At 55.3% G+C, this 26,727-nt stretch overlaps 1 protein-coding gene, 1 long non-coding RNA gene and 1 pseudogene across 3 annotated transcripts; 2 read left to right on the top strand and 1 right to left on the bottom strand.

The window, feature by feature from the left end:
• Nucleotides 1-262: 262 nt before the first annotated feature.
• Nucleotides 263-9,124, bottom strand: LRRC47 (leucine rich repeat containing 47). The gene is made up of 7 exons (XM_058304586.2): nucleotides 8,492-9,124; nucleotides 3,748-4,203; nucleotides 2,609-2,725; nucleotides 1,751-1,866; nucleotides 1,022-1,124; nucleotides 718-807; nucleotides 263-614 (listed from the first exon to the last, which is right to left on the bottom strand). Exons 1-7 carry the CDS (start codon nucleotides 9,095-9,097, stop codon nucleotides 366-368), a joined length of 1,737 nt encoding a protein of 578 aa, XP_058160569.1. The 5' UTR covers nucleotides 9,098-9,124; the 3' UTR covers nucleotides 263-365.
• A 74-nt stretch (nucleotides 9,125-9,198) lies between these two features.
• LOC131279863 (uncharacterized) lies at nucleotides 9,199-26,562 on the top strand. Of its 2 annotated transcripts, none has more exons than XR_009187362.2 (9): nucleotides 9,199-10,463; nucleotides 10,867-11,049; nucleotides 11,485-11,651; nucleotides 13,791-13,922; nucleotides 17,846-18,152; nucleotides 20,348-22,483; nucleotides 23,558-23,715; nucleotides 26,242-26,327; nucleotides 26,428-26,562. It is a non-coding gene; the product is annotated as an uncharacterized lncRNA (long non-coding RNA). The 2 variants fall into 2 exon arrangements; XR_009187361.2 differs by having other exon boundaries at nucleotides 9,208-10,408.
• LOC101434198 (intraflagellar transport protein 74 homolog pseudogene) lies at nucleotides 14,934-16,918 on the top strand (annotated as a pseudogene).
• Nucleotides 26,563-26,727: the final 165 nt, after the last annotated feature.

Here is a 26,727-nt window from a genome sequence, read left to right as displayed (position 1 = left end):
ATTGTGCAGTTCAACAAAATGTGTGTAGAAATGAATGTTCAAACCAATTATAGTGCCCTTTTTCCCCGTAAATAGAGTTGTCTTGTGTCTGATTGCAAAACATTTTGAGCAGTTGATTCCGATAAAATGCTTCCATGAAAACTTCAGTAAAATTAGGTTGGTACTGTAAAGGCAAACGACTTAGGCGTTTAACACACAGCACTGCCATACAACAATCAACTACAAACTGGACAAGATACGTCTTTAAAAAATACCAAGGGGAGACAAATGAATAATTTATTATTGCCGCATAAAAAATTCTGTAAAATGACAAAATTAATGACAGCCTGCCCAGCAGCTTGCTGGCAGCAGCCGTGCCTGGCCTGTCAGCGCACAACCGTCACATGGGCTGCGGCAGCCTCGAGGTCCGTCCTGGACGGGTACAGCACCTTCAGGCCCCCCTCCAGGTCCACGACCCGCACCTGCTCCACAAGCAGCGGGGCGGCCCCATCGGGCCCTGCGCCCACGTGGGTTCTGGGGCCCGGAGGCTGCCCGGCCGTCGCGTCGCCTTCGGAATCCGAGAGCGCGTCCCCCTCTTTATTTTCTAAAGTGGACTTGTTGATTTCTGCCATTTTCTGCAAATGAAATAGCTCTTTAACCTCAAGACTTCAGGTGGGCCAGGGCAAGAAGCGCGGGACCCGCCCCCGCCCTGCAACGGGCGCGGGCGCGGCAGCTCACCAGGATGAGGGCGTCCATGACGTCCTTGCAGATCTGCAGGCTGGCCGCACTCGTCACCTCCAGGAACAGGTCAGAGGTGGTCTTCTTAATCTTCAAAAAAAAGATCGCGGAGAGGAAGGATGCTACTAAAAACGGATGTCGGCAACCGCGACGCTCCGTCTGAGGAAACACCCGAGACCGTCGCCTCCCGAAGGACACGTGCAGGCCGGGCTGCCCCGCGCCCGAGCTCCGGGGGACGGGGGGGCACCGAACAGCGGCAATGGGACGGGACGTGCAGGGCTCGCCCCTGGGCAGTGACCCGTACCTTTGTCTTTTCACTGTTGGTGATGGGCGGGAAGGAAATTACATCCCCGTCAGCGTCCACGAGACAAGGGTAGTTTTCTTTTCCGTCCAGTAAGTGAAGGTATCTGTGTGGTGAGAAACACCCATGGGGCGTGGCTGTGAGGCGCACCTGAGGGTTACCCCGGCCAGGTGGAAGAACTCTGGACAAGCGTAAGCCCGAGGGCAACGCGCCCCCGGCTTCAGGGACCAAGGGCTCATAGTTCCAGGCCGGCTGGCGAGGCCCGCCCGCAGGAGCGTGTCCTGGCAACGTGGGATCCAGGCTGAGCGCAACATCGTGGCAAGGGCCGGGCGGCCATGCCGCTTCCAGTGCCACCTGCTCTCCCGAGCACCCCCCCGTCCTGTGAGGAGTCTACACTGCTAGCCCACTGTGCTGCTCCCACCAAGCACCGCGTCGCCCACGTCTGAGCCCACGGTCCATCCGGGTGAGAAACTGGTTTCCCAGAAGAGGGAATGAAATTCACAGGAATTTCTGTTCTTTTCTCTAACTGTGAGAACTTTAGATTTGGGGTGAGTCTAGAGATTTACTAAGTGCCATGCGTCACTGAAGGCGGCGCAGGCGCTGCCGAGGTCTCTCCTGCTGCCCGAGGACACCCGGGGGCCCCGCCCACCCCCCAGCACCGCCGTCGGCTCTTCTCAGCGGCGCCAGCGCAGCTCCACCCTGGCCCGCCATGCCGTGGTCCCACTGGCTCACCTGTGCAGGCCGGACACATTCTGCCTCCTCTTCTGCTTCCTCTGCTCCTCGGCCTCCAGCTGCAGCTGCCGCACCAGGTCCTTGGCTTTGGCCTCCCTCCGTCCCAAGGGGACGATCTGCCATGGCAGAGAAGCCCCAGCTCCAGGAAGCTGTGCTGCCAGCGGCACCACAGCTCACCTGTCCTGCTGACGCCGGCAGGAGCACCGACGCCCCCACCCCCGACCCGCGCCTCCATCCGTCTTCATGACATCGAGAGGCGTCTACGGGCTCATTCCTGCGTGGGGACCAAACCAACCCTGTAGCCACGTGGCCACCTGGCGAGAAGCCAGCATAAAAATGCCCCTTCTGGTGGTACCCTGCGGAGACGTGGATGCCCAAATACTCCAACGGTTCAGAAACTAAGGTGAGCCTTAAGCTCGGCAAGCACACAGCCGAGCCCCCAGGGCTCCTCAGAGGCGAGGGAAGGAGAGGCGGCCCGTGCTGGTGTGGTCGGCGGGTGCCCAAGGCCCCTCGTCTGTACCCGCAGGGAAGCCGGCAGCCCACAGGCAGGACCAAGGGGCCAGCGCGCCCGACCACAAGCCCAAGGGGGTGTGCAGCTGACAGAACCACCGCTTCTGGAGAGCCAGGGAGCCAACAAAGGACAGCGGATTCGGGGGAGTCCCTCGTGACGAGTACTGTTTCAGAAGGAACGGCACGTGTGGCCCGCTCGTCACGGACTGACGCACTTCCCAGGAAGAGCGCCAGCTCCTACTCAAGGGCTCTGACTCCGGCGGTACTCGGGAGCACCTAGGTCACTGTGCATTTCCTGGAAGCCCTCGCCAGGCCCCCCGTGACCCCCGAGCCCGGGGCAGGCAGCACCTTGAGCTCCTGGGGTGGCCGGGCCCCGTACAGCAGAGGCCCCTTGATGGCCCCGAGGTCGTGGGTGGCGATCGTCGCTGCCGTCCTCCTCGCGCACATGTCCTCGTGGAGCTTGGTCTGTGTCACAGGAGCGAGGCAGACACAGGCCCTCGTCAGCCTGACGCTGCTGGGCCGTCGTGCGGCGCCGGCCGGCCCGGGCAGGGCGGGGTCTTCAGCCGTGCCCGCCCACCTGCCAGCCTCGCCACTCACCTGGCGGGCGCGCTGCCTTGCTGACCCACGTCACTGAGTGGGGTCATGACAGGGAAACTATCTGACCTGCTCACAGCAGAATGCCTTCTTTTCCTAATTCTAGAACACAATGTTGGAAATTTCAAAGAACCAGTCTTGGAACTAACATTTATGGTTGAATAAACAAAACTCTGACTTAAAAGGCAAACAATCCCCCCACATTTTTCTTCAGAAATAGTGACTTTAAAAATTTAAAACCCTGGCTTAGAACTGCAGAAAAAAGGGCAGTAAAACAGGCCCTTCCTCAATGCTGTGCCTGCACCTAAGGGTCTCACTTGGAGTTTTCCTGCCTGCAAAAACATGCTTTTCTAAAACAGAAAAGCTGGGCAGACTTCACAGAAGAACAGCAAAAAGAAATTAATCTAGCCAAAACCTGTAAACCAAGGAGCACGTGTCAGAACACGCTGGTGAGTGAACTGACAACTTTAATATTACCTTATGTAAAACTGAACTGCGACTTATCACAACTCAAAAAACCCACCAAAGTATCAGAAAGCTCAGGGCACAGCGACTTCCAGTCTCAGGACGGCTGCCTCCAGAGCCAGGGCGAACGCAAGCGGCCGCACGTGGAAGAGCAAGGAGGAAAGGGGCTTCTCCCACACGCGGCACCGCCAGGCCCGGGGGCCCGAAACAGGGGTGCCCCCAGAGCACACGGCTGCCACGTCCCCGTCTAGGGCTCTGTGTCTCCTGCCCAGGGAGTCCTCGCCACCCGCCCCCAGAGCCAGGTCCTGCCCCGCCCCCACGGCTGAGGTGGGGAAACCGAGGCTCGCCCGAGCACAGCGAGGAGAGCCCGGCGCGCCCCTCCCTGCCCGCGGCCCACCCCGAGGCCGCGGCGCACTCCGCGGGACTACCTGCGAGGTGAGGAAGCGCTTGAGCGCGTCTCCGGCCTGCAGGTCCATGCCCCTCACGACAGCCCCCACGATGTATGGCCGCACGTCTTTGACCTCGGGGCTCACGCTGACCGTCATGGGCGCGGGGCTCGCGGAGGCAGGCAGCACCCTGAGCAGCAGCGGGCGGGCGGCCTCCGAGCCCGCGCCCTCGCTGCTCTCCTTCCTCTGCTTCCGCTCCCTCCGCTTCTTCCCGCTCTCCTCTCGCTCGGCGCCCTCAGCCTTGCCTCTGCCCTTCCCGCGTCCCCGGCCCCCCACGCGCAGGTACTCCAAGACCGACTTGGTCTGGCAGCCGTGCACCATCTTGTCCAGGCGCTTGTCCTTCAGCTGGTTGCCCCGGAGGCTGAGCTCCCTGAGCTTTGGGCAGTCAGCTAGCTCAGCCGGGATTTCGCTCAGCTGGTTGTTGGAGAGATCCAGCGTCTGGGGAGAGAGGAGCACAGACTGGACCACCAGGAATGTGGAGAAAGACCCCCACAAGCCCTGACTTCAATGGGAGGCAGGACACCCATGCTGCTCGGCCAGAGCCGCCACGCGCCTGCCTGCCGTGCTGCGCTGCGGGAGCTGCAGTGCAGCAGTGGGCGACCCGGCCTCCTGCCACCACCCCCTCCCCGACTTCACCCGGCAAGGACAGTGCTCACGCAACGGCTTGGGACAGCAAGGGCTGAGCAGCTACTATTGACACTCTCGGGACCACCTTTCTAATTCAAACATCTAACCCCTCCCCACCTGACCACAAGTTCCCTGACTGCAACGATAACAGAAACCCCCAGCTCAGTAGCCAGGTGAGGGGAAGATGCCAAGGGACGGGGGCACGTGGCTTTTGAAAAGTGAGATGGAGCCAGGAGCAGGCGCTGCTCACAGCCGGGGCTGGCGCTCGTTTTCACGGGCCCAGGGAGGCGGCAGGGGCTCCCCTTCACCGCCCTGAGGCAGTCGCCAGCACTCACATGCGCGCGGCCCTCCCGTTTCGTGCATTAGAGAAACGGCAAAGACGTGACGGACGGCGACGGGCTCTCGCCTGTCACGTGACCCAGGAAGGCTGTGAAACCCTGGGACCCACACGCATAGCCTGGGAGACGAGCCCCGAGGAAGACACTACTTCACCCAAGAATGCCGGAGCCGCGGCTGAGGCCAAGGTGGGGCAGCCCCTCCCCGGGCACAGGCTGTCCTCCTCGGGGACTGGCAGGGCGGCCGTCCCTTCCCAACCCCCGGCGGCACCCCACCTCCCCCTCCGGGCTGGCGAGGACAGCAGCCTGAGCCAAGGCCCCGCTCCTGGACGGGCCCGGATGCCACTGGGAAGGGGGAGCAGAGGGGAGCCGCCCTCCAGGCGCCAGGCCCCTCCAGGGCGAAGGCCCGCATCCCGCAGTGAGCACCATCACTGGAGCCACAGGGACGCTGCTGTCCCCCTCTGGCCACACAACGCTCTGCCGTGTCTGCACTGACCACAGCCACGTGGGGCCGGGCCGTAAGCGGCTGCTCCATGGCCAGCGCGCTGCACGGGCCCTGCTCCCGGGGCGCCAGCGCTGTGGCTGTGACCCCGAGCTCAACAGCGTACCCGGAGGCTTCCAGGAAAGACGCTCAGCACCCGCTGCGAGGGCACAGCGACTCGGGCAGCAAGTGAGGAAGACACGGCTGGGGAAGGATTTTTAACTCAGTTTCCCTTCTCGTAGGGCGCGCTGTCTCACAGGCAGAGTTGAGCTCCTCTGGGGCCCTGCTGTGGGACGGGGGACACTGTTCACGCTGGGGGGCTCACACCCCCCCGGGGGTTTGCTGACCCTGATGGCCGCTGTGGGGCCCTGTGAGCCTCAATGGACAACATGAGTGGGCAGGACTCCTGGAGGGTAACCCAAGACAGGTGCTCTTCCCTCTTTCCCAGGAAACGCAGTTCAGTGGGTAAGAGAAGCCCCCCACCCCAGGAGGGCGCGGGGCTGACTGCCAGTGAGTTCAGGGACAGCAGGGGCTGCGGCCAGCTCTGCACCTCCTTGCTCCGAGGGGCTGAGGGCAGGGCCAGGAGCCTCGCGCAGCTGGGGCTGGAGCCACAGCCCCGGGGAGGCGGCAGGAGGAGCAGAGGCCCGAGCGCTGCACCTGCCGGCAGCACACCTATGCCGGCCCTCCCCCAGACTCGGATGGGCTGTACTGACTTCTTTGTTTAATAACAGTACGCGCGGAGCCCTGGCAGGGTGCTCCTCCAGGCCCGAGCCTTCAGGAGGCCGGGTGGCTTCTGCTCTTGCGCCTGTAGGCGCCCTGAGCTGCCACGGAAGGAGCCAGGCCCTGCTGGAGCCGACTGGCCAGGAAAAGGTCCTGAGGCTACAAGGAGGGCGAGGCCGCAGCACCGCAGGTGCACCCAGCCCACGCGCGGGAGCCACACCAGAGCAGCAGGACCGTCCAGCTGAACCAGCCCAGAATGGAAAATCATTGGTTTCTGGTGATGCAGCCGAAGGTAAGCCCCACCACGGCCCCTGTGGCTCTCCCTCCTCCTGCTTTCCACAGCTCGCCTCACGATTCTTAGACAAGGGCCTGGGCGTAAAGAGCCACAGCCAGACAGAGGCTGGGCGGAACCCAGGCTTTCTGATTCTGACCTTGGTTTTGTTTCTACACTCCGGCTGTCTTCCCACAGCACCGCAAGGACACCAGAGAATGCCCTGGTGACCCAAAGTCCAGCCTCTCGCCATACTGCTGTTCACGGTTCTAGCAAGCATTCCTTCGGAGCCTAATTTCAGGAAAAAATCAAATAGGCCAGCTAAGGCCAGCAAGGGACTCCGAGGGACTTGCATGATCTCCCCAAGAAACAGGTCTCTTCATATGAAAGAACTCTGAGACCTAAAGGCGATTAACAGAATGGAGCAGGTGGACAGCGGACCTGTCGTCCTCCTTTGGGATCTGGTGAATGAGATCCTCGTTGCCTTGGACAAGTTGATCTGGACATAAGAAAGACTTCTACTTTACTGGGTGGTACCACAGAAAGAGGCACAGAATATTTTAAAAGTATGAAATCTGAATACGAGGAACTTGAAAAGAAATACAAATGATTGTGCATCGAAAGGACATACGGCTCTATAATAAGCTACACACGTGGCACATCAACCTTCCAGAAAACCAAGAAATCTATCGGATGGAAAAGAAGGCTACTGAGCATCACACTCATGTCTTAGCCTTAAAGGGAAGCCCATAGCCCAGGGACACCCAAGGGATCCCACAGCTTTTTCCCCAAGAAATGCCACCAGGCCGGGGTCACTCTACAGTAGAGTAATCCCATGTCTCTTAATTACAAATGCCTGTGTACATGGGATACACGCTTGTACGTAGATGTCTCTTTATATCACTGTTTGTAAACTGAATCGCAGTATCACGAGTAATTCTAATCGCAAATATTACATGAAGATGCACAAACATTTCATTGCGGGAAGCAGATAGGGTGTCCGCCTACCACATGGGAGGTCAGCGGTTCAAACCCCAGGCCTTCTTCACCCATGTGGAGCTGGCCCACGTGCAGCACTGATGTGCACAAGGAGTGCCATGCCTCGCAGGGGTGCCCCCGTGAAGGGGAGCCCCACGTGCAAGAAGTGCGCCCCGTAAAGAGAGTCACCCAGCGCGAAAGAAAGTGCAGCCTGCCCAGGAATGGCACCGCACACATGGAGAGCTGACACAGCAAGATGACGCAACAAAAAGCAGCAGATTCCCGGTGCCACTGATAAGGATGGAAGCGGTCATAGAAGAACACACAGCAAATGGACACAGAGAGCAGACAACTGGGGGTTGGAGGGGGAAGGGGAGAAAAGTAAATAAAAAATAAATCTTAAAAAAAAAAAAAGTCTGTATAAACTCAAGGATGAAAAATAAGAAGAAAAGGAAGTATGGGGCCACCTTTTTGAGAATGAAATGAAAAGGGAAGACATGGCGGAAAGAATCAAGGACTGGAGACTTCAGACTGAACCTGGCTCTGGAGTGCCGGCGCTTCCCTCACTCAGCACCTGCTACAGTCTAGAATTACGCTGGGGCCTAAGAGTCCAAAGATGATTAAGCAAACAATGTGCTTCAAAGGAAAACCCAAACCACCCGCTGTTTACCTTCCTCTTTGTGTAGAAGAACAACTCCTCCTTTGGAAGTGGTTGTTCAGGGTCAAATGAAATATATACAAAATCACATCGTGTTGCACGGGAATTCTGTGCACTTGCAGTTACCCAAGGTAGTAGGATCACATCTTCACACCTGGGTCTGGGTGGTCCCACACTCAGGGCTCAGTCACTTGACAAAAATGTGTGGATAAAAAATTAGAGGGGAGCAGATGTAGCTCAGTGGTTGAGGGCCTGCTTCCCATGTACGAGGTCCTGGTTCAATTCCAGGGACCTCCTAAAAAAAAAAAAAAGACAAGGGTACCTGCACTTGACCTGCTTCCAACCTGAGAGAACAACAGCTAACAATTGCAAAACAGCGTGTTAAGTGTTTAAGTCCAGTTGTGAACAGAAAGCGAAGGGAGCTCAGAGAACCACCTGAGTACTTCCGCCTATGTTGAAGGGTACAGAGGACACATATCAGGGCCGTGGAAAGCTTCCCAGGGATGACGCCTCTGGAGCTGGCTCTCCCCGGCCCAGCAGGAATTTTCCAGGCTCAGTACCCCGTGGGGCGTCGCCCGGACCATCAGCACCGGGAGGACTTCCCTCTCCGTGGGTCCTCAAAGCCCCCATCCCGCTCCCCCGCCGCCCCTGCTGACCTTGAGCGAGGCCAGGTGGGCGATGTCGGGGCTGAGCTCTCGGAGGCAGTTGTCAGCAGCCGCCAATTCGCTGAGCAGGGGCAGCGCACCGGGCTGGAAGAGCGCGGCGGGGAAGCAGTCCAGGCAGTTGCCGGTGAGGTTGAGGGTCTGCAGGCGCGGAGCGCAGCGCGCCAGGTCGGCGGGCAGTTCGCGTAGCCGGTTGCCGCTGAGGTTGAGGCTCTGCAGCTGCGGGAGGCCCGGCGGCTCGGCGGGGCCCAGGCCCTGGCCCGGCGGCAGGGCCTCCAGCGCGTTGCCTGACAGGTCGAGCACCCGCAGGGCGGGCAGCGGCCCGAGCTCGGGGTTGAGGCCGGGCCCCAGCGCGTTGCGCCGCAGCACGAGGCTATGCAGCTGCGGGAGGCCCTGCGCCAGGCCCGGCCCCGGCTCGCGCAGGCTCCCGCAGCCGCTCACTTCCAGGTAGTGCAGGAGCGGGAGGGTGAAGAGCCGCGGGGGCAGCCGCCCGCCCGCCGCCCGCACCCGCTCCTCCAGCCCGGGCCCGGTCAGCAGCAGCTCCCGCCGCCTCTCCCGCTCCGCCAGCTCCAGCTCCGGCCAGGGTTCCTCCGCCGCCATCACTCCGCACCTTTCCACAGCCCCTTCCTGGGACTTCCGGGGCGGAGAGCGTCACTTCCGTTCGGCGCCGGAAGGAACCATAGAGAAAGCGCCTGGTTGCTAGAGCGCCCGCGGCGCGTGCCATAGAGAGGAAGGGTCTCTGCCTGCGGCGAGTCTGGGACGCCGCTCGCGGTCCCTCTCTGGGTCGGTCCGGGGGAGGCTGGCGGCGCCCGCGACCCCGAGCTCCCGGCGCCCGCGTGGAGCGCCCTGTCTGCGCCGTCCTTTTGGCCGGCACTCGGGACCGAGCGCTCAGCCCTTGAGCAGTGGTTTCCGTGCTGCCCGTGTCGCCCGTCAGAGATTCTGGTTCCATTGCTGGCTGGGCGAGGCCTTAGGGATTTTCCAGTTTCCCAGTAGCTTCTGTTAAACGGGCAAGGGTGAGAAACAGTCTCCGGGAGAATTAGCTCTTGGTCCTGTGATGCACCGGCCGGGGCGCTCGCAGGGGCGGATGCCCAAGGCGCCTGTTTCTCGGACTCCTCAGCCCCGCAGGCTCCAGTTATTTTATTTTGCTTTGAAGTTTCTGGGCTTTTTATACACATAGAAAAAGTGCACGCATTTCCGTTGTCAGGTGGCGGCGCCCCAGCCATGGAGGGAGGTGGCGGAGTAAGTGGCCCCCACGCCCCGGCCCTCCCCGCCAGGGCGGAGAGCCGAGCAGCCTGGGCTCCTGGCTGTGGACTATGGGCGAGCTGCGCCAAGCACTGCGGGAATTGCTGAGAATGAAGCGGAGAGCCTCAGACAGGAGCTGGGGACTCGTCGGCCAGGGCCAGGGCTCTAGGAAGTGGAATTTTGGAAGTAATGCAGAGGGCAGGAACGTTCATCCTTGGTCCCTGTCTGGGCGCCTCGCCGGTGCCGAGCACTGTGCAGTGTTTGGCAAGGGCAGTCGGCACAGGTGACTTCCACCAGCTGAAGATCCTAACCCCCGAGGAAAGGGGGGACCAAGGAATGGCAAGCCAAGAGGAAGGGCCAGATGCCGCTATGCCCGAGAGCTCCCCGCTTGCCCTCCTCCACACGCAGGATGGCGGGGTTCACCACCACGGGCCCTTCCAGGCCCGCACCTGCGAGGACACCGAATCCCGCCAAACGGATAAGGAAATAAAGGAGCGCCTCTGCCTTGTCCTCCACTGCCTCTGTGTGCGCGACGCCAGCGACAAGGCCGCTGACCTCATCCACCGGCAGCACTACCTCGTCAAGGAGGAGCGACTGAGCAGGCGGGAGTCAGAAGCCCTGCACGGAAGAGCTGTTGTGCCAGAGACCCGAAGCTTGGGAGCATGCTCAGTAAGAGGGAGGAGAGGAGCACAACGGGAAACCCCGCCCCGGCTGGATGGAGCAGGTTAGGGAGGACAGCGAGGAGCTTGGACCTCAGGGTCAGACCTGGCTCACGTCTCAGCACTGCCCGGTTGTCTTTGAGACCGTGAGCGTTTGCTTGTTGGGTTATTTACTGATGGGTCAGCTCGTTCGCCTGTGGTGGTGCCAGGCACTTCTCCGAGCTTCCTTATCTGTGAAGGGAAGGGATCGCACCTTCCCGGGAAGACAGGCTTCAAATGCAAACAAGTGGGCGGGAAACTGCCTAACGGCTGTATTAGGTACCCGAAGGGGCCCTGATGCAAAGCAGCAGAACTCTGTTGGCTTTTTTTTTTTTAGGATTTTAAAAATTTATTTCTCCCCACCCCCTCATTGTTTGCACTTGCTGCGTCTGTTCATTGTGCTCTGTCTTTTTCTTTTTTTCTTTTTAGGAGGAACTGGAAACCAAACCGGGACCTCCCGTGTGGGAGGGAGGCATCTAATAACTTGAGCCCCCTCTGCTCTCTCCATGGCTCTATAAAGAGCATTTATTTGGGGCAGAAGCTTCCAGTCACAATGCTATAAAGCATAAGGTGCTCTCCTCATCGGAGTCTGTTGCCACGTGTTGAAGCAAGGTGATTGCCGGTGTCTGCGAAGGTTCAGGCTTCCTCTTCCTCTGAAGGCTCCATTGTCCCACCTCCTTCCGATCTCAGCTGTAGGCTAGCATAAAGGTTGTCTCTCCTCCTGGGGCTTGTTTCTTTCCCAGCTCAGCTGCTCTGTTCTCTTGAGCTGCAAACTATCAGGCTCATCTCTCTTCCCAGGGCTTCTGCTGTGTCCATGGAGTGCTCTCTGTTCCTCTGTGTTCCTCTCTGTGTATCTGCTTCCACGTGAGAATCTGTTTTATCATCCTCCCAAGGGGGTAGGGACTCAACCCTGCATGCCCCAATGATGTGGCCCAGCCAAAGCCCTAATCTTCACATAACTTAAAGCCATCGCAGCTGAATCCAGTACAAAGGGTGCCACGCTCGAGGAGCAGACCCGTCTACAACCGTAACCGGTTATCTTTTTAGGAATTCATAAATAATTTCAAACTGCCACAGAAGGCACCCCCAGTGCTAGGCTCGCCGAAGACCCCTGCGCCCATGGCCAACAGATGGGAGAGCGAGGCCTCATCTGCTTCCCTCCGGAACTGGGGTCCAGTAGGCCCCCAGCCCCAGATCGGAATTGTCAGAGGAAGGTGAGTGTTGGGGTTCAAGCCCTGGGTGGTCCTTTGACTTGAGTCCTGGCACTGCCTGTCCTGTCACCACCCCGCCCTGGGCTCTGTCACCACCCCGCCCTGGGCCCTGTCACCACCCCGCCCTGGGCTGCACACTCACTGGTAGCAGAAGAGGGCATCTGTCTTGGGCACCAAAGTCCCTCTGGCCGTGGTCCTTGCCAGGTCCATCGCTCTCGGGCCTTCCGTGGGGGCCATTCCCAGGCTTTAAATGAGCAGTGCGAGGGAACGCACAGCCAGGGACTGCCACGCTGCTAGCTGCACCAGCTGTCAGGCTTCTCTCCCTGGTGGGTCTGCTTCCAGCTCTCCTTGGAGCCCCCTAGGTTCTGGGAAAGCCAGCAGGAGCTCACACCTCTCGAGGGACACCAGTGCAGCGACACCAGTGCAGCGGCAGCAACTCTGCTGCGCCCGCCGCCCTCAGGCTGCCGGAGCACGAGGCCTCCAGACCCCGCCCTGGGCTGCATGTCCTTTACTCTGATAACCCCCGTTTTTGTGTCCTGGGACAGAGAGAGGTCCTGGCCCTGTTCGCTTGAGTCTCAGGCCTTCTGGAGGGGCAGGGAGGGGTGGTGCAGAGACCTGCCCAGCCGCCCAGAGCCTGCCTTGTGTGTCCTCAGACACGGCACTTGCTTTCACCCTCGTCAGGTGGAAACTGCAAGGGGTCCCACCCTGTCCTGCCCGGGAGGCCAGGCTCCCAGCTGGAGAATGGGCAGGTGAGCTGGAGGCTCCCGTCCCCTCAGCAGGACAGGCTGTGCCTAGGGAGTGAGGCAGCTGCAACAAGTTCATCCTGTTTTGGAAAAAAAAGAAAGTCTTGAAATCTGAAATCCCCTTTTGAGGTTGTGGGAGGTTTGCTGTGGGGTCTTTTTCCTCCCTTCCTTTGGGGTAAGCGAGATACACTCTGAGTTCCTAAGAAGGTGAAAAACCCCCTAGCAAGAGTGGCTCCCTCAGAGCTGCTCCTGCTGATGCCCTCCGCCTTCCCTGCTGCCTCCCCCCTCTGTCCAATGGAGACTGGGGGGAGTGGAGGTGGCTCGAGCAGCTGGGCGCCTGCCTCCCACACGTGAGGCCCCGAGCCCAGTTCCCAGTACCTCCTAAAGAAGACGAGCAAGGCAGCGAGCTGACACAGCGAGCAGACAACCAGCAGACAACGAGCAGACAGATGAGGGAGCCATCTCGGGGTGGGGTGAGGGGAATAAATAAAAATATACCAAGTGCACACATCCTAAGTGTGTGACACCAAATTTTCCACACACTTAACACATCTGTGCCATCAGTGCCCAGAAAAAGAAACAAGCTATTGCCAGTCCCCTAGCCCCCTTGTGCCCCAAAGATAGTTGCTGCCTTCCCTTCCCACGGCGCTAGTGTTGCCCATTTTTCTGCCTCATCTAAACGTGCAGTGTGTGCCTCCTGCTCCGGCTCGCGCTCGGCGTTGTGCCGTGGGATTCTTCCCTGTGTGGGATGCAGTCGTTGGCGTTGCTGCTTAGAATTAGAAGTAAATCGTGACCACGCTGGGTTTACCCCCTGAAGGGCTCTTGTGCTGAGTTCCTCACGCCCGCCCCCGTGTGCCTGGGTTGCTCTGGGCGGATTCCCTCCGTGCAGGTCGAACCAGCTCGACTGTCCCAAGTGGAGGTGGGACTTCAGCGGCTTCCAGCCTGTCCGACCAGGGCCAGCGCCAGCCCTGCGTCCAGCTGCAGCCACCCACGCCAGTTCCAAAGACCCTCAAACCCGTCTCCGTTTGCCCTGGCTGCTGCATAGCAAGTGTCACCGACGGGGTGCCGTCAACAACAGGAATTTGGGGTCCCAGGGTTTGGGGGGGTTAGAAGTCCAATGCCAGAGTGTGGCTTGCCTGCCGTCCCTGCCACAGGCCTCGGGCCACACAGCCGGCTGTCCCTTCCTCAGTTCTCCTGAGTCCTATGAGATCATGGCAGCCCACCCGACTCACTTTGGCCACATTTTAGGATCTTAAAAGATCCTTTTTGCTAATGAGTTCACTCCCTTAGGATGAAGGTTTGAACGTGGGGTATTTTACATACACCCACCCACACACATACAAAACTACTGGCTCCCTGGGTCAGTGTTTCTTTTTGCTTCCTTGGTTTTTCCTGGTAGGTTTTTGGGAAAGAGTCCAGCAGCTCACGTGTTAGAGTGGCCCAAGCTGGAAACAATCCCAGTGTCCATCAACAGGAGAATGGATAAAGCAATCGCGAGACATTCTTAGAAATGGATTATTCTGCAATGACAGTGAGTGTGATGTGACACCCAACAGGATGGGTAACTATCGGAGTCCTAGTGTGGGGGGAGAAGCGCAGTCCCAGGACAGCGGGGTGTGTTCCCGCTTACGAGGCGTGGAAACAGCGAACACCCTGATGTTGCTGGTGGGTGGTGTCTGCCCCGCTGCGAGTCGTGTCTCCTGGCCACTGCCCCTCCCTCTGTGGTGCCACTTTTACTGTGCGTCGCGTTCCCATCCCGAGGCAGCTGGCCAGTCTCCAAGGGGCCCCCCGAGGCCCCCGCCCTGGCTTCGGGCCCTGCAAGGCTGAACGGGGCTGGCCTGGTAGCCAGCGGGCCACTGTGGAAGGGACAGCACGGCCCCTCTGGGAGCGGGTCCTCCCGCTGCTGTCCCGCTTCTGATGGCTGCGGCTAAGGGGGGTGGGTGACGCCCAGGTGAGCCCCTGGAAGACCCTCCACGAGAGGCAGGCAGGGGCAAGGCCGGCCCGTGGTCTGGTTCTGTGCGGCTCAGCGGGCTCCGGCACAGGGGCTCCGTCTGCAAAGCTCTCGGCCGTGCCAGTTGGCCCAGGGGCAGAGCCCCCAAAACCCGGGGCGGCCTCCGGCCCAGGGGGAGGACCCGGGGAGACCCAGCGGCTCGGCACACTTGCTCTGTAGCAGGCCGCGTGCGCTGTCCTGGTGGTGGGGCTGGGACTTGGCAGCCCCCCTCGGGGAGCTCAGCTCTCCAGGGAGCCCCAGACCCCCCCCACACACACACAGCTCAGGGACACGGGTATGTCCAGGGGCCGCTTTCTCCAGTGATGCCCCCTGAGCTCCTGCTGTGCCTGGAGGAAGGCCCCCTGGCACGGGGGAGCCCAGCCGAGCTGCGTCCAGCCCTCCAGGAGCGGCCTTGGCATGGAGCCCCGGGGCGCCCGGGCAGCGGGCAGCGGTGGGGGTTGGTGGGCCGCTGCCTGAGGTTAGGGGCCGCTGCTCAGAGCCTGGCATTTCCCCGGTCGCCCCTGCGCGGGGTTGCACTTGAACCCCCGTGGCATGACCCCCTGGCGGGTGGTCGTTGAGGGCGTGAAGAAGCACCAGCGGGCCAGTCCAGGGCGCCGGGAAGGGAGCCTCACCGGGCCCAATGCCCCTGGCCTTTCAGGTGGGGAAACTGAGGCCCGGAGAAGGAAGTGGGTGTGCAGGCTCGCAGAGGAGAGAGGACTGCGCCGGCTGCCCTGCGCAAGGCTCCGCATCCCTGCAAGGGGCCGCCGCAGGGTGCTGGAGGGCCCTGGCCGCGGGGTGCTGGCCCGGGGCAGGGTGGGGAGCAGGCCCTGCGGGTCCCCAGGCTGGAACTCCGGGATTTGGTGTGCGGGGTCCCAGTGAGGCAGGCGCGTTTAGGGAAAGGGAAGCCTGCAACCTGGCAGAAAAGAGGCCACGAGCCACGGGCCCCAGAACCCGCAGGGAAAGACCCAGGGAGGCTGCCGGAGCACCCCGAGAACCCCATTTGGAAGGAGCTCTCCTTCAGGGTCACAGGAAAGCCCCGGATACGCCCAAGGGGCCTGCCGTGGGCCCCCTGGGAAACTGTGGGGTACAGTGATCACTCAGAACAGCGAACACCTGGGGAGGAATAATTAAAAGCTTAATCCGAGGAGCCCACAAGCCAGAGCCTCTGCCGGGAGGAGCCCGCAGCTGTGGGTCCAGGGCCCTGGTCCTGGCTCTCCATAAACTGCCGGCCTACCTCATCAGGCCCATTCTTAAATTCTCTCACCTAACCCCGCCAGGACCCTGGACGGGGCTGCCGGGAGATGGGGACCCAGTGGCTGGTGTTCAGGCCCCTGGCCCAGGAGAACTACGCGGGCGAGCGGACAGCCGCGAGGGGGCGAGCGGGCGCACATGGCTGGCTGGTGGGCTCGGTGGTGGTGGCAGCCTCAGATGGAGGTGGCACGCCCACGCGTGGTGTGACCGTCCCCCTTGCGCCAGCGGAATGGTTAGAGTGAACAAGCAACGGCCAGTAACAAACCTTCAGCAGCTCGCCCTGTTTCACGAGGCGGAATTGGATTAACAGGAATTTGACCCCAGCAGGGAATATTCGAGTGGCAACTGGAGTGCCACCTGGGACAGCAAGACCAGGCTCTCGTGGTGGACCCCGAGGGACAGGAGGAGATTTGATCTTCTCAAAGCAAAGCTGCAGATCGTCCTGTCATGCAACAAGGTTTGAGTGGGGATGGAAGATCCCCAGAAGCAAATTTTAGACAAATGTTATTACCTTGGGTTTCTCAGAAGTAAAATAAGTGAACTTACAACTGAAATTAATAAACGTCAGAAAGAAATGTACAATCAAGAGAATTCAGTATACTTGTCATATGAAAAAGGGGCTGAGGCTTTAGCTATTGAAATCAAAGTTTCAAGGACAATTAGCAGACTACAGCATGTTTGTACATAAACTTAATACTAATGCTGAAATGGAAGAAGTAATGAATGATTACAACGTGCTTAAAGCTCAAAATGATTGAGAAACACAAAGTATGGGTATCATATTTACTGAAAGACAAGCAAAAGAAAAATAAATTAGAAGCAGAGAGGAAACTGAACAGGAAGAACAAGCAGCAGATGGCGTTATCAAAAATATGTCTCAAAACAAAACAAAACAATAAAATGTCCCATGAAAAACAAGTCAAATACATAGAGATGAAAACTATAAATGAGAAATTCTTGCAGGAATTTGATACATTTCAGCTACAACTAGATTCAATAAACAAGAAAAAAGAAAAGAGCCTGGAAACTGCAATAGCACACTTCGGGTAAATCAGGAGGCAGTATTGCTCCATGAAAAATGTTATGAGTTGGAGTCCTGTATTAGCCAAAGGGCTGCTGATGCAAAATGCCAGAAATCTGTCGGCTTTTCTAAAGGGTATTGATTTGGGGTGGGACCTTACAGTGGCTGGGTCATAAGCATAGTTACTTCCCTCCCCAAAGTCTGTTGCCAGGTGTTGGAGCAAGATGGCAGCTGACGTTCAGCCTTGCTCTTCCCCTAAGGCTCTGTGGTCCCAGGTCCTCCCAGTGTCTCATCTCTCTCCCAGGGGTCATTTCCCTCTGGGCTCAGCTGCTGTTTTCTCCACAAGGCCAGCTGTGAGCTGTCGGGCGGACGGCTGGTCTCTTCCCAGGGCCTCTGTCTCACAACCGAGCTCCTCCGTGAGTGCACTTCCCAGCCACCGGGATCAAAGCTCCACCTCTGTCCTTTGCCGTGTCTTTTATCTGTGAGTCCCCACCCACCAAGGGGCGGGGACCCAACGCCCTGCTGACGAAGCCCAATCAAAGTGCTAATCTTAATTTAATCAAGTAAAAGCGAAACCTCCACAGACCAGTTTACAAACATAATCCAATATCTGTTTTTGGAATCCATAAACAATATCAAACTGCTGCAAGTCCCATGGAGATCAAATGATGGCAGAAGAGAAAAGCAGGGGTCTCCAATGGAAGAGAGAGAGAAATTAAGTAGGTTAAGGAAGGTAATCAGGAGATAGCCAGCAGGGAGAGAGAGTTAACAGGTATTAAAGAAAAAAATAAATCAGTTTAATGAAGAACTTAGACACCTTGGCATGGATTTAGAGGAACACCAAGGTGAAAAGAATCAGAAGAACAAATTGCTAAAAAAAGGGGGGGGGGAGAAAATATGGACACTTAAATGAATTTTTTTCAACTTTATTTTGTACATTTAATAATCGAAAATATAAATTTAAAAATAGAAAAAAAAAATTGAATAAAGACATACATCTGTCAATCAAATATATTGGATACATTAAAAATTTTTTTGAATCATGCAATATCTTACACAATATGTTTGGTTCATAGTAACAATTGCACAGTATTTGTCCTTTGTGTCTGACTTGGCCTTGCTCAACAGGAGGGCCTCCAGGCTCATCCATGCTGTCATAAGCTTCCTGACTTCGTTTCTTCAACCTGCATAGGATCCCCTTGGGTGACTACACCACAGTCTGTTTATCCATTCAGCAGAGGATGGACACCTGGCTTGTTTCCAATTTTTGGCAATGTGGATAACACTGCTATGAACATCGGTGTGCAGATGTCTGTTCGTGTCGCTGCTGAGGTTTGAACACTGTAATTGAGACTTTTGAAGAAGCTGAGAATCAGGAACTAGAAAGGAAGGCACAGGAAGAAGCCAACGTTGTCACACTTCGGAGCACGGCGATCGAAACACTTACCGTGTGAAACAGATGTCCTCCCCCAGCAGCCAAGAGCTGGAAGTGATGCAGGGTGAGTGCGATTTTCAATCTACTGAAATGCAGAAATCACAAAGTACAGCTAGGAATGTGACTCCAGATAATCAGCTGTATAATTGTTTTTGCCTTAAGAATTTTAAAGTGATGTTTTTAGTTCATTAAAGTTTGCTTATTTTTTAAAAATTAAAAAAAAAGAACCTAGAGGAATCCATCCCCCCTTCCCCGAGCGTCACCAGGCGCCCTCATCCCCTGGGGAGAGAGCCGCGGAGTGGCCGTGGACGCCCCCGGCAGGGCTGCCCTTCCGGCTCCACTATCACCCCATGGGCAGAGCAGAGGCGCCCCGGGGCCACCTGGGAGATGGCCGGAAGCTGGGGTGGGCGCTCGGGGGGGCCCCTGCCTCCGGGCAGGCCCCCTCCCAGCCAGGGACCTCCAGGATTGCACCCTGGGCCCAGGCTGTGGAGGGGTGGGGGCGGGGATGGTGCCTGGGGGCTGTGAGGCCCCCAGACCCAAAGCCGAGTGGCAGGGAGTGCCCCTCGGCAGAGGAAATGGAGGGCCCTGGCGGTGCCCCCCCCGGGCAGGAGGGGCAGGGACACCTGGGGCCTGGAGTCGTGGCCCTTTCCTGCTGTGGCCAGGACCCCCGCACGGAGGCCAAGGAAACAAGGAGAGCACAGGCCACAGTGGCTGACAACAACGTGGCCGCAGGAGCTCGCGGCGACCTTGAGTTTAACCTTGAGGTCCCTGCTTTCTCTCATCGGCTCTGGCTGTTCCAAACAGGCCTCAGCACTGCCCCCCCCCCCCGCCGGCGGGGTAACCGGTGTCACTGGGGCCCCTCCCCTAGCATTGGCTCTCCGTTCCTCGGCGAGCGCAGTGTTTTTCCCCCAATACATTCTTTTTACTGGACTAAGTGCACTGGCACGTCCTGGGCGGGGGCAGTTTCCCACGTAGTGTCGGTCCACAAAAGTTCTGGGTTCTGGGTGGCGCGTGGAACTGCCCTCGAGCCTGACCAGGCACAGGCTGGGCCCAGCGGGGTCGCCGGGGGGGAGTCCGGCCGGCTGTCACCTGGTGTGGCGTTTCCTTAGACGCCTTGGCGCTTCCAGCTCCTGCTGTCCTCGCTGGGGTCTGTGAGGGGCTTGGGATGCCTAAGAAACCGAGAGCGCCTTTGTGAGCGAGGCCTGAGCCGCCCCAGGGCCCCGAGGCTTTGCTCCTCCACCCTGGGAGGCCCGGAGATTGGGGGGGGATCCCTGAAAGCTTTTGCCGGCAAGTCACAGCACAGTCAGTCTCTAGGCTTTTGCTGGGCCTGCTTCGGCCCCGACAGTGGCCCTGGGTGAGCTCGTCACAGCCAGCTCCCGAGACCCCTGCGCGCGGGCCGCAGGCCCCTCGGTCAGCCAGCTGGGGTGTTCAGTCTGGGAACTGGACCCAGACATCCCCCAGTCCTCTAAGGCTCTGGGGACGCCCAGAGACAAAGCTCCCGACCCCCAGAACGTGGGACAGTGAGCAGGGCCCCCCGATTTCCAGGACACTGGCTGGGTGAGCCACCCGTTCAGTTGGAGCTAGCGGTGGGACGCCCCCAGACTGGGGGACACATCTTATCCCCACCCCCGGGCTAATGGGCAGCTCTTAAATTGGACAACCTGCCCGGGCTGGTCATTTCCTGCCGCCCCACGTGGCCGCAGGTGGCCGAGGGTGGGCTCTGTGGGCCCCTGGACTCCAGTTGAGCCTGTGCGGGATGGAGGGAGAGGACAGCGGGGCCGGGGGCCGCCGAGCCGCCTGGAAGCTGGGGCTCTTAACAAGGGGCCTGTGGGAGAAGAGAGGATGCGAGCCCCTGCCTAAAGGGCCAAGGCCACGCGCCCCACTTCCTGGACCTCCCCGTGGGGTAAGGACCCTCTCGTGGGCATCAGGCACGAGTCAAGCGCTCCCGGCTGGCCCAGCTCCCGCCCCTTCCCCCCTCACCCTCCAGGCCTTCCGGGGAAAAAGGCTCACGGGGCTTCACCCCTGCGGGAGCTAACTAATGGGTGCAGCCCCAGGGCAGCCCCAAGTGGGGTCTCCTCGGGCAGGGCTCCTCTCACCCCCTTCGCTCCCTCTTCGCACTGCCCGGGGGTTTTCCTGAGGAGCGACGCTGGGCCCCGCACGAGGTTTCTGCCGTGGACGGACTCGGGGAGCTTTGCGTCCAGGTGGTGCCACGGGCAGGTCTTCCCTAAGCCACGTGTCAAATCCTCTCTTCTCTTCCAGCCCGAGCCTGCCTTGTTAGCCTGCTTGTGCCCAGGAACTCGGAAGGAAACCGGCGTGTTCGTAAATCCTTTTATGCAGCGTCGCCGAGGTCCTCGAGTTCGCCCCCCTCCCCTGTCCTCACCGCCGGGTTGCTCTGCTGCCGTGGCCCCGCAGTGGTGGCCGAGTAACGCCTGCGTGGCCTCCCCCGCCCCCGAGCCGGCCCCAGCCCCCCGGGGGCAGCCCCTGCCCCAGGCTTTCCCTCCTCAGGAGGTGGGGAGACGCAGGGGCGGTGGGGGTGAGAGGAGAGGCCCCAGGACAGACAGAGGTCGGGGAGCGAGGAAGGCCCTGGAAGGTACCGGTGCCGTGGCGTGGCCGCCTGAGAGCTAGCTAGTCTTAGTACATGAGGCTCTTAGTTTTAAAACGAGTTTAAAATTTAAGAGCGAATCCACAGTCACGTAAACGAGAACCTAGATCCAAATAGCACGCTCTGAAGAAAGCCTCTTGATTTGCCTTTTTGTGTTTTGCCAACCCTGGAAGAGTTGTTAACGTGGAATTTATAGCTTATGTGGAACAGCTTTTCTTTTTTTCTTTTTTTTAAGGTTTATTTCATTTATTCCTCACCCCTTCCCCTCCACCCCTGTTGTCTGCTGCGTCCATTTGCTGTGTGTTCTTCTGCATCTGCTTGCATTTTCCTGCAGCACTGGGAATCTGTGTCTCTTTTTGTTGCGTCATCCTGCTGCGTCAGCTCTCTGTGTGTGCGGCGCCACTCCTGGGCAGGCTGTGCTTTTTTCACACGGGGCGGCTCTCCTTGCAGGGCGCACTCCTTGCGTGTGGGGGACCCCTACGCAGGGGCAGCCCTGCGTGGCAGGGCACTCCTTGTGCGTGGCAGCAGCACTGCGCGTGGGCCAGCTCACCAGGGGGTCAGGAGGCCCTGGGGATTGAGCCTGGACCTCCTATACGGTAGGCGGACGCTCCATCAGTTGAGCCTCGTCCACGTCCCCAGAACGGCTTTCCTTAAGTGCTGTTGGAAGCCTGCCCTTCGCTCCTGCTCCCTCGAGCACAGGCTTTCCAGCCTTTCTCTCCCTCCCTGTGCACCTCTCCCCCGCCCCCACACAATGAGCGATTCCACTTACCAAGTGAGATACACATTTTAAAGTAATTTTTGCTGTTCAAACTGTGACGCCTTACATTTTAAGTTAATATATGTCTGTATAATGGAAAGTAGTGCTCCTGGTAACTTCAAAATGGAAATGATAAAATCATCAAAGTGGATCTAAGCATAACAGGACCCTACTGCAAACCTACAGAGAAAATGCGACATTTTTACTTCTTTGAAAAGTGAAATAGACTTGCTGGCTGGGAAAAATCTCCTCCTCCAAAGGGTAGAACGACAGATGAAGAGACGATGAGTATAATCCTCAGCTGTGCAAACTCAGTATTTATAGAACATTTTGAAGTTATTCCTCAGTGTAAAACTGGTCAATACTTTAATTTATATTTAGTTTAAAATCTTTTAGCCTCTTTGACAAATAGGAACCAAATGTTCTCATGGCAACTTAATATTTACTACCTCTTATGACCAAGAGTTAAGCATGAACAAATGATTATGATTTCTGAATCAATGTATTGATATTCTTTTATTCTCCAGTGTATTATAGAATAGCCCAAAGTTGGCACCTGAAGCACTGACATTGGTTCCACCGACCCCACCCTTCGCATGTGGCCGTGATGGTGATGACTGTGGGCCCATCTTCCTTGGTTTATGGCTATTTCTATTGAAATGGTGACCCCTCCACCTTCCTGTTTGAAATCCTCAAAAACGCACAGCTCTTCAACTCGGGGAGACAGGCTTTTCGGCCCTCTGGCCATCTGAGCTCCGTGCTTGGTGCCAGCAGATGGAACTCTGCCTCTTTGGAGCCCCAGGGTCTCAGGAATTGGTCTTTACGGTGCATCAGGCATCAACCTGCCTCTGCTCTGTATCCGTTTGGCGCTGGTGGGTGAAGGACAACGGGGTCTCTGAGGAATGAGGAGCCCGACCCTGAGGCTCTGGCAGGAAAGGCGAGCGCCGTGATCAGCCTTTTGGGGCCACTGGACCCTCTTGGTCCAAAAACTCGGCAACTGGGTTTTTCCTACCTCAGGGAAACTCCAGGCCTAAAGGTACTTTAAAAAACAATAATAATAATAAACTTTATTTTTAGAGAAGTTTTAGATTACAGAAAAGTTACATCGAAAGTATAGGGGATTCCCATATAACCCCCCCTCATATTCTCCTGCTAATAACACCTTACATTAGTATGGTACATTTGTTAACAATTGATGAACCAGTATTGAAGCATTGCTGCTAACCAACATCTGTAGTTTATATTTACAGTTTGCCCCATACAATTTCATAGGTTTTGACAAAATGTATAATGGCCTATATCTGTCATTGGAATGTCATGCAGAACAATTCCAATGTCCCCAAAATGCCCCATGTTACAATTGTTCTTCCTTCCCCTTCCTTGAGAACCTCTGATGACCACTATCTTTATATCAATGTTACAAGTTCTTCTGTTGCTACAATAACTAAGTTTACTTTGGTCCTTGGTTGCATTCCCCCCTTACGTTTGTTTATTCCTCAGTCTTGAGGAATTTGGGATGATGACGTCCATTTCAGATTGAGAGGGGGCTTCGATCTTATGGGGAAGACAGAAGGAACTGTCTTGCTTGCAGTTGTGGATAATCTCTGTTTTTGGGGATGGATGTTGTCTGTCATGTTTTGTTAGTTGTCCTGGGTGAGTCTGACAGACTGGAGAGTAGGTGTTGGCCACAACTCTGCTGAGCTTCAGGGCTCAATTGGCACATGAACAGATCAAAGATTTAAGTCTCTGGGATATATATTTAACAGATATAGTGCTAATTGTAAATTCAAATAAAAGGGGTAGTAGAACTATGTGTAGGAAAATTATAAATGAATTTAAGTCTGTTACATTGGAGAAATAGGTTAACATATATTTCAAGGTACAGCTGGCCAATGGGGTGCTGATTTCATGGAGTTGTGTGCCCTGCCTATAGTGTCCAGATGTCTGTCTAGAGCCCTTGGGAGACCCCTGCTTGAGGCTTTGTTTACTGTGGCAATTAGTGAGATCTGCCCAAGACCTGCATAAGTATAACCTCTGAAATGATCTCCACTTTGAAATCTCTTAGCCATAAAAACTCTTTTGTATTTAATCTTTCCCCCTTTTGGTCAAGGTCTTTTTCCAAATGCATCATTGGTTGTTGCTCAGTAGTAATCCCTCAGTGCCAGGGAGGCTCATCCCTGGGAGTTATGTCCATGCCAGAGACCTAAAAGCACTTTAAAACTTCAAAGAGAGAAATGGTTCCAGCCCCAAGTCCAGACATCTGACTGGGTGAGTAGGTCACAAATGTAGAAGTGGATCGGGAAATTAATTTGGTGGTCCAAATCCCCTTATACCTGTTTTTAAGACCTTGGTTCTGCTTTCAGAATAATCCCCCTTGCTCTGACCTCTACACCTTTTCTTGGTTTTCTAAGTACCATTCTGATTGGGGTTTGTGTCCCCACCTTGGATCTGTCCATTGAATATACTTCTGGAAAAATAAGTAATCCAGCATTTAATTGTTATTTGAGTAAAATATAGCAAGTGTTAAGTGTCTGCTCATTGGTATGTTACTTAGATATAGTAAGTATTAACTGCTATTTAAACTGCTAAATTGGTGTGTTACTACCTTTGTATTGCCTAATTGGTTACAGGTTATTGAAATTCTTTAAAATGGGAAATCCTAATTCTAACTATCATTCTTAAATGTAGTCCTTTAGGCTCCAGTTGAGAAACTGGAAAATTTTAACCACAAGCCTATGAAAAAGCAGGAAATAGTTTATTTCTGTCATATAGAAATCAGACTAGAGAAAAAAATAGAAGAAAAAAAAAAAAAAACTGAAAAGGTTTTCCTGAATTCCTCCACAGACCTTTTGTCACCTATTCCTGCCTCAGGAAGTCTCCACCAAAACCTTGACTGAATTCAGGCCAAGACTAAAAACAGTCAATTAAAGAGGAGAAAGCAAATCAGTTGGTGAAGCTACTGGGGAAGGGCTGGGTGCAGAAAGATGGGGGAGGTGTGAGTTTAGCTTAGAATTCTTTCTAGGCCTGGAAATTAAGAGTGATAGGGACAGAGGGAATATTACAGAATAAACTTTGAATTGCATAGTTTGTCCTGAAATTCTTCTATTAAAAAAATTTTTTAACAACCTTGGGATGAGAGTAATTAACAAACTGTCAAATTTCATTAAGTAAAGGAAAATGTTCTTGAAAGATTAAAGATTTGGTAAGGTGTTTCTAGATTATGCTTGAAACAAATTAAACAATTATAATACATTCTCCTGATCTAATTATCAGTGTGATTTTGAGGTTGTTCATAACTTTAGGATATACGAAAACAAAGAGATTTAACCTCCTATAGAGAAGGAAAAAAACATTTCTTGCATAAATGGTCATTGTTTCAATTTTGTCTACTTTGATATAATCTCCCTAGGTTTGTATAAATATTAATAAAATAAGTTAGCCTTAAGTCTGTGTATTAGTTAGGCTTCTCTAGGGAAACAAAACTGACAGGAGATAGCTGTAAATAGTATGAGATTTTATAAAACTGTCTACACAACCATTTCAAGTCCAAATCCTGCAGGGCAGGCTGCAAGCCAGGGGCTCTGGTGCAGGCCCTCGGTGAGTCCCCAGGGACGCTGCTGTCTGAAGTAGAGATGGGGATTTTCTCCCTGAATGCTGAAATCCCTTCTCCTTTTAAGGCCTTCAATTGATTGGATAAACTCATTGCTGAAGGCAGTCTCAGTTGATTATAGATGTAATCAGCCATTTATACAATCAACTCATTGATGATTAAAGTCCATGAACAGTCGTTGTATTACAATTAACTGAGTGCTTTCTTGACCAAACCACTGGGCATTGCAACTTGGCCAAGTTAACACATAAGCCTCACCATCACAGTTGGTTAGATCTTTATGAAGATGAAAAATATAAGTTTGTGTGAGTGAAATTATTAGTTTGACAAACTCTGTGTTTTGTAGACCATATGAAAGCAGCTCAAAGATCTTTTTGATAACTGGAAGTATACAGGTATATAAAGTACACACACTATACTTTGTGAAAAAAAAGTGTTAGAGGTTTGCAATAATTAACAAGCTGTACCTCAGTTTCCCCTGATATGCATTGAGAAAAAGGTAAACCCCCTCCCCTGTGTCTGAGGGCACTTTCCCACAGGTTAAACCAAGAAAGCTCGTAGAGACAGGAGTAAAGAGAGAGAGAGATCTTCACCATCTGCCTGTCAGAGGGAGATGGAACCCTTCACTATTTCCCTATCAGAGGGAGATAAAGAAACCCTTTAAATCCCTACAGATCAAAGAAACATCTGCTCCTGCAGCATTCCAAGAAACCATAAACTCCCTAACCCACTATCAGGGAAAACGTTCACCTCTAGGGCTTCCTGTTGGCCCCTGCACCTCACTTGGCCCCTCAACTCCCTCCCACTATCATTTCCCCACCTAGGAAAGTTCTGTATAAATTCAAATCCCCCCTTCCAGGAGGGGGCTGAAGTCTCTCTTCAGACCCCCACCATGCTGGAGGGGGAGCTGAAGTCTGTTCTTTAGACCCCTTCGTTGGGAGAGCTCAATAAATACATTTTCTGCCTGTGGTCAATCAGTGTCCATGTCCCAGTGAACGCCGTTTTTCTCCAACAAAAAGAACGTAGTTTTGTCCTACAGTGAAATGGCTGGTTTTTCACAGAATGGGATGTAGAAATAAATGAGACCTGAGTAAATATGAAAAGTTGTAGAAGGCTGGGAGTAGTGAATTATGTTTTATTCGATGCTTATAAATTGGTTTACGGGAATGCAGTTTTGTCCTAAGGTGAAGCGGCTGGTTTTCACCGGAAGAGGCAGGACCATGTGGGCAAGACCTGAATGGAGCCGGAGGACTGTGGGCAGGTCGTGGAGGTAAGCTTTGCTCGTTGTGCTCAATGCTGACGATAACCAATAAGCTTATCTGAAGGCATGATTTTGTCTTAAGGTGAAATATTGCTTTTGTTTTTTGCAGAATGCAAAGCAGAAATGAGGAACAAAATCTAAATGAATGTAGTCAGAGACAGTTTGTGGAAACAAATTTTATCTGTTATGATCAATACTAAGGTTTGAAAAACTTATTAATAAATGGTATATTGATACAAAACTAAATTTTCTCAGTTAAAGTAACAAAGTTTTGTTATTAGTCTGTTCTAAGAAAAGGATATAGTGTTTTTTGTTTGTTTTTTCTCTCCCCTTCCCCCCACCCCGCCCCAGTTGTCTGTTCTCTGTGTCTATTTGCTGCGTATTCTTCTTTGTCTGCTTCTGTTGTTGT

This window comes from Dasypus novemcinctus, chromosome 9 (assembly GCF_030445035.2).
Source record: "Dasypus novemcinctus isolate mDasNov1 chromosome 9, mDasNov1.1.hap2, whole genome shotgun sequence".
NCBI classification, from domain to species: Eukaryota; Metazoa; Chordata; class Mammalia; order Cingulata; family Dasypodidae; genus Dasypus; species Dasypus novemcinctus.
The sequence above is the reverse complement of the archived record's forward strand: the minus strand, read 5'-3'. Positions and strand labels throughout refer to the sequence as shown.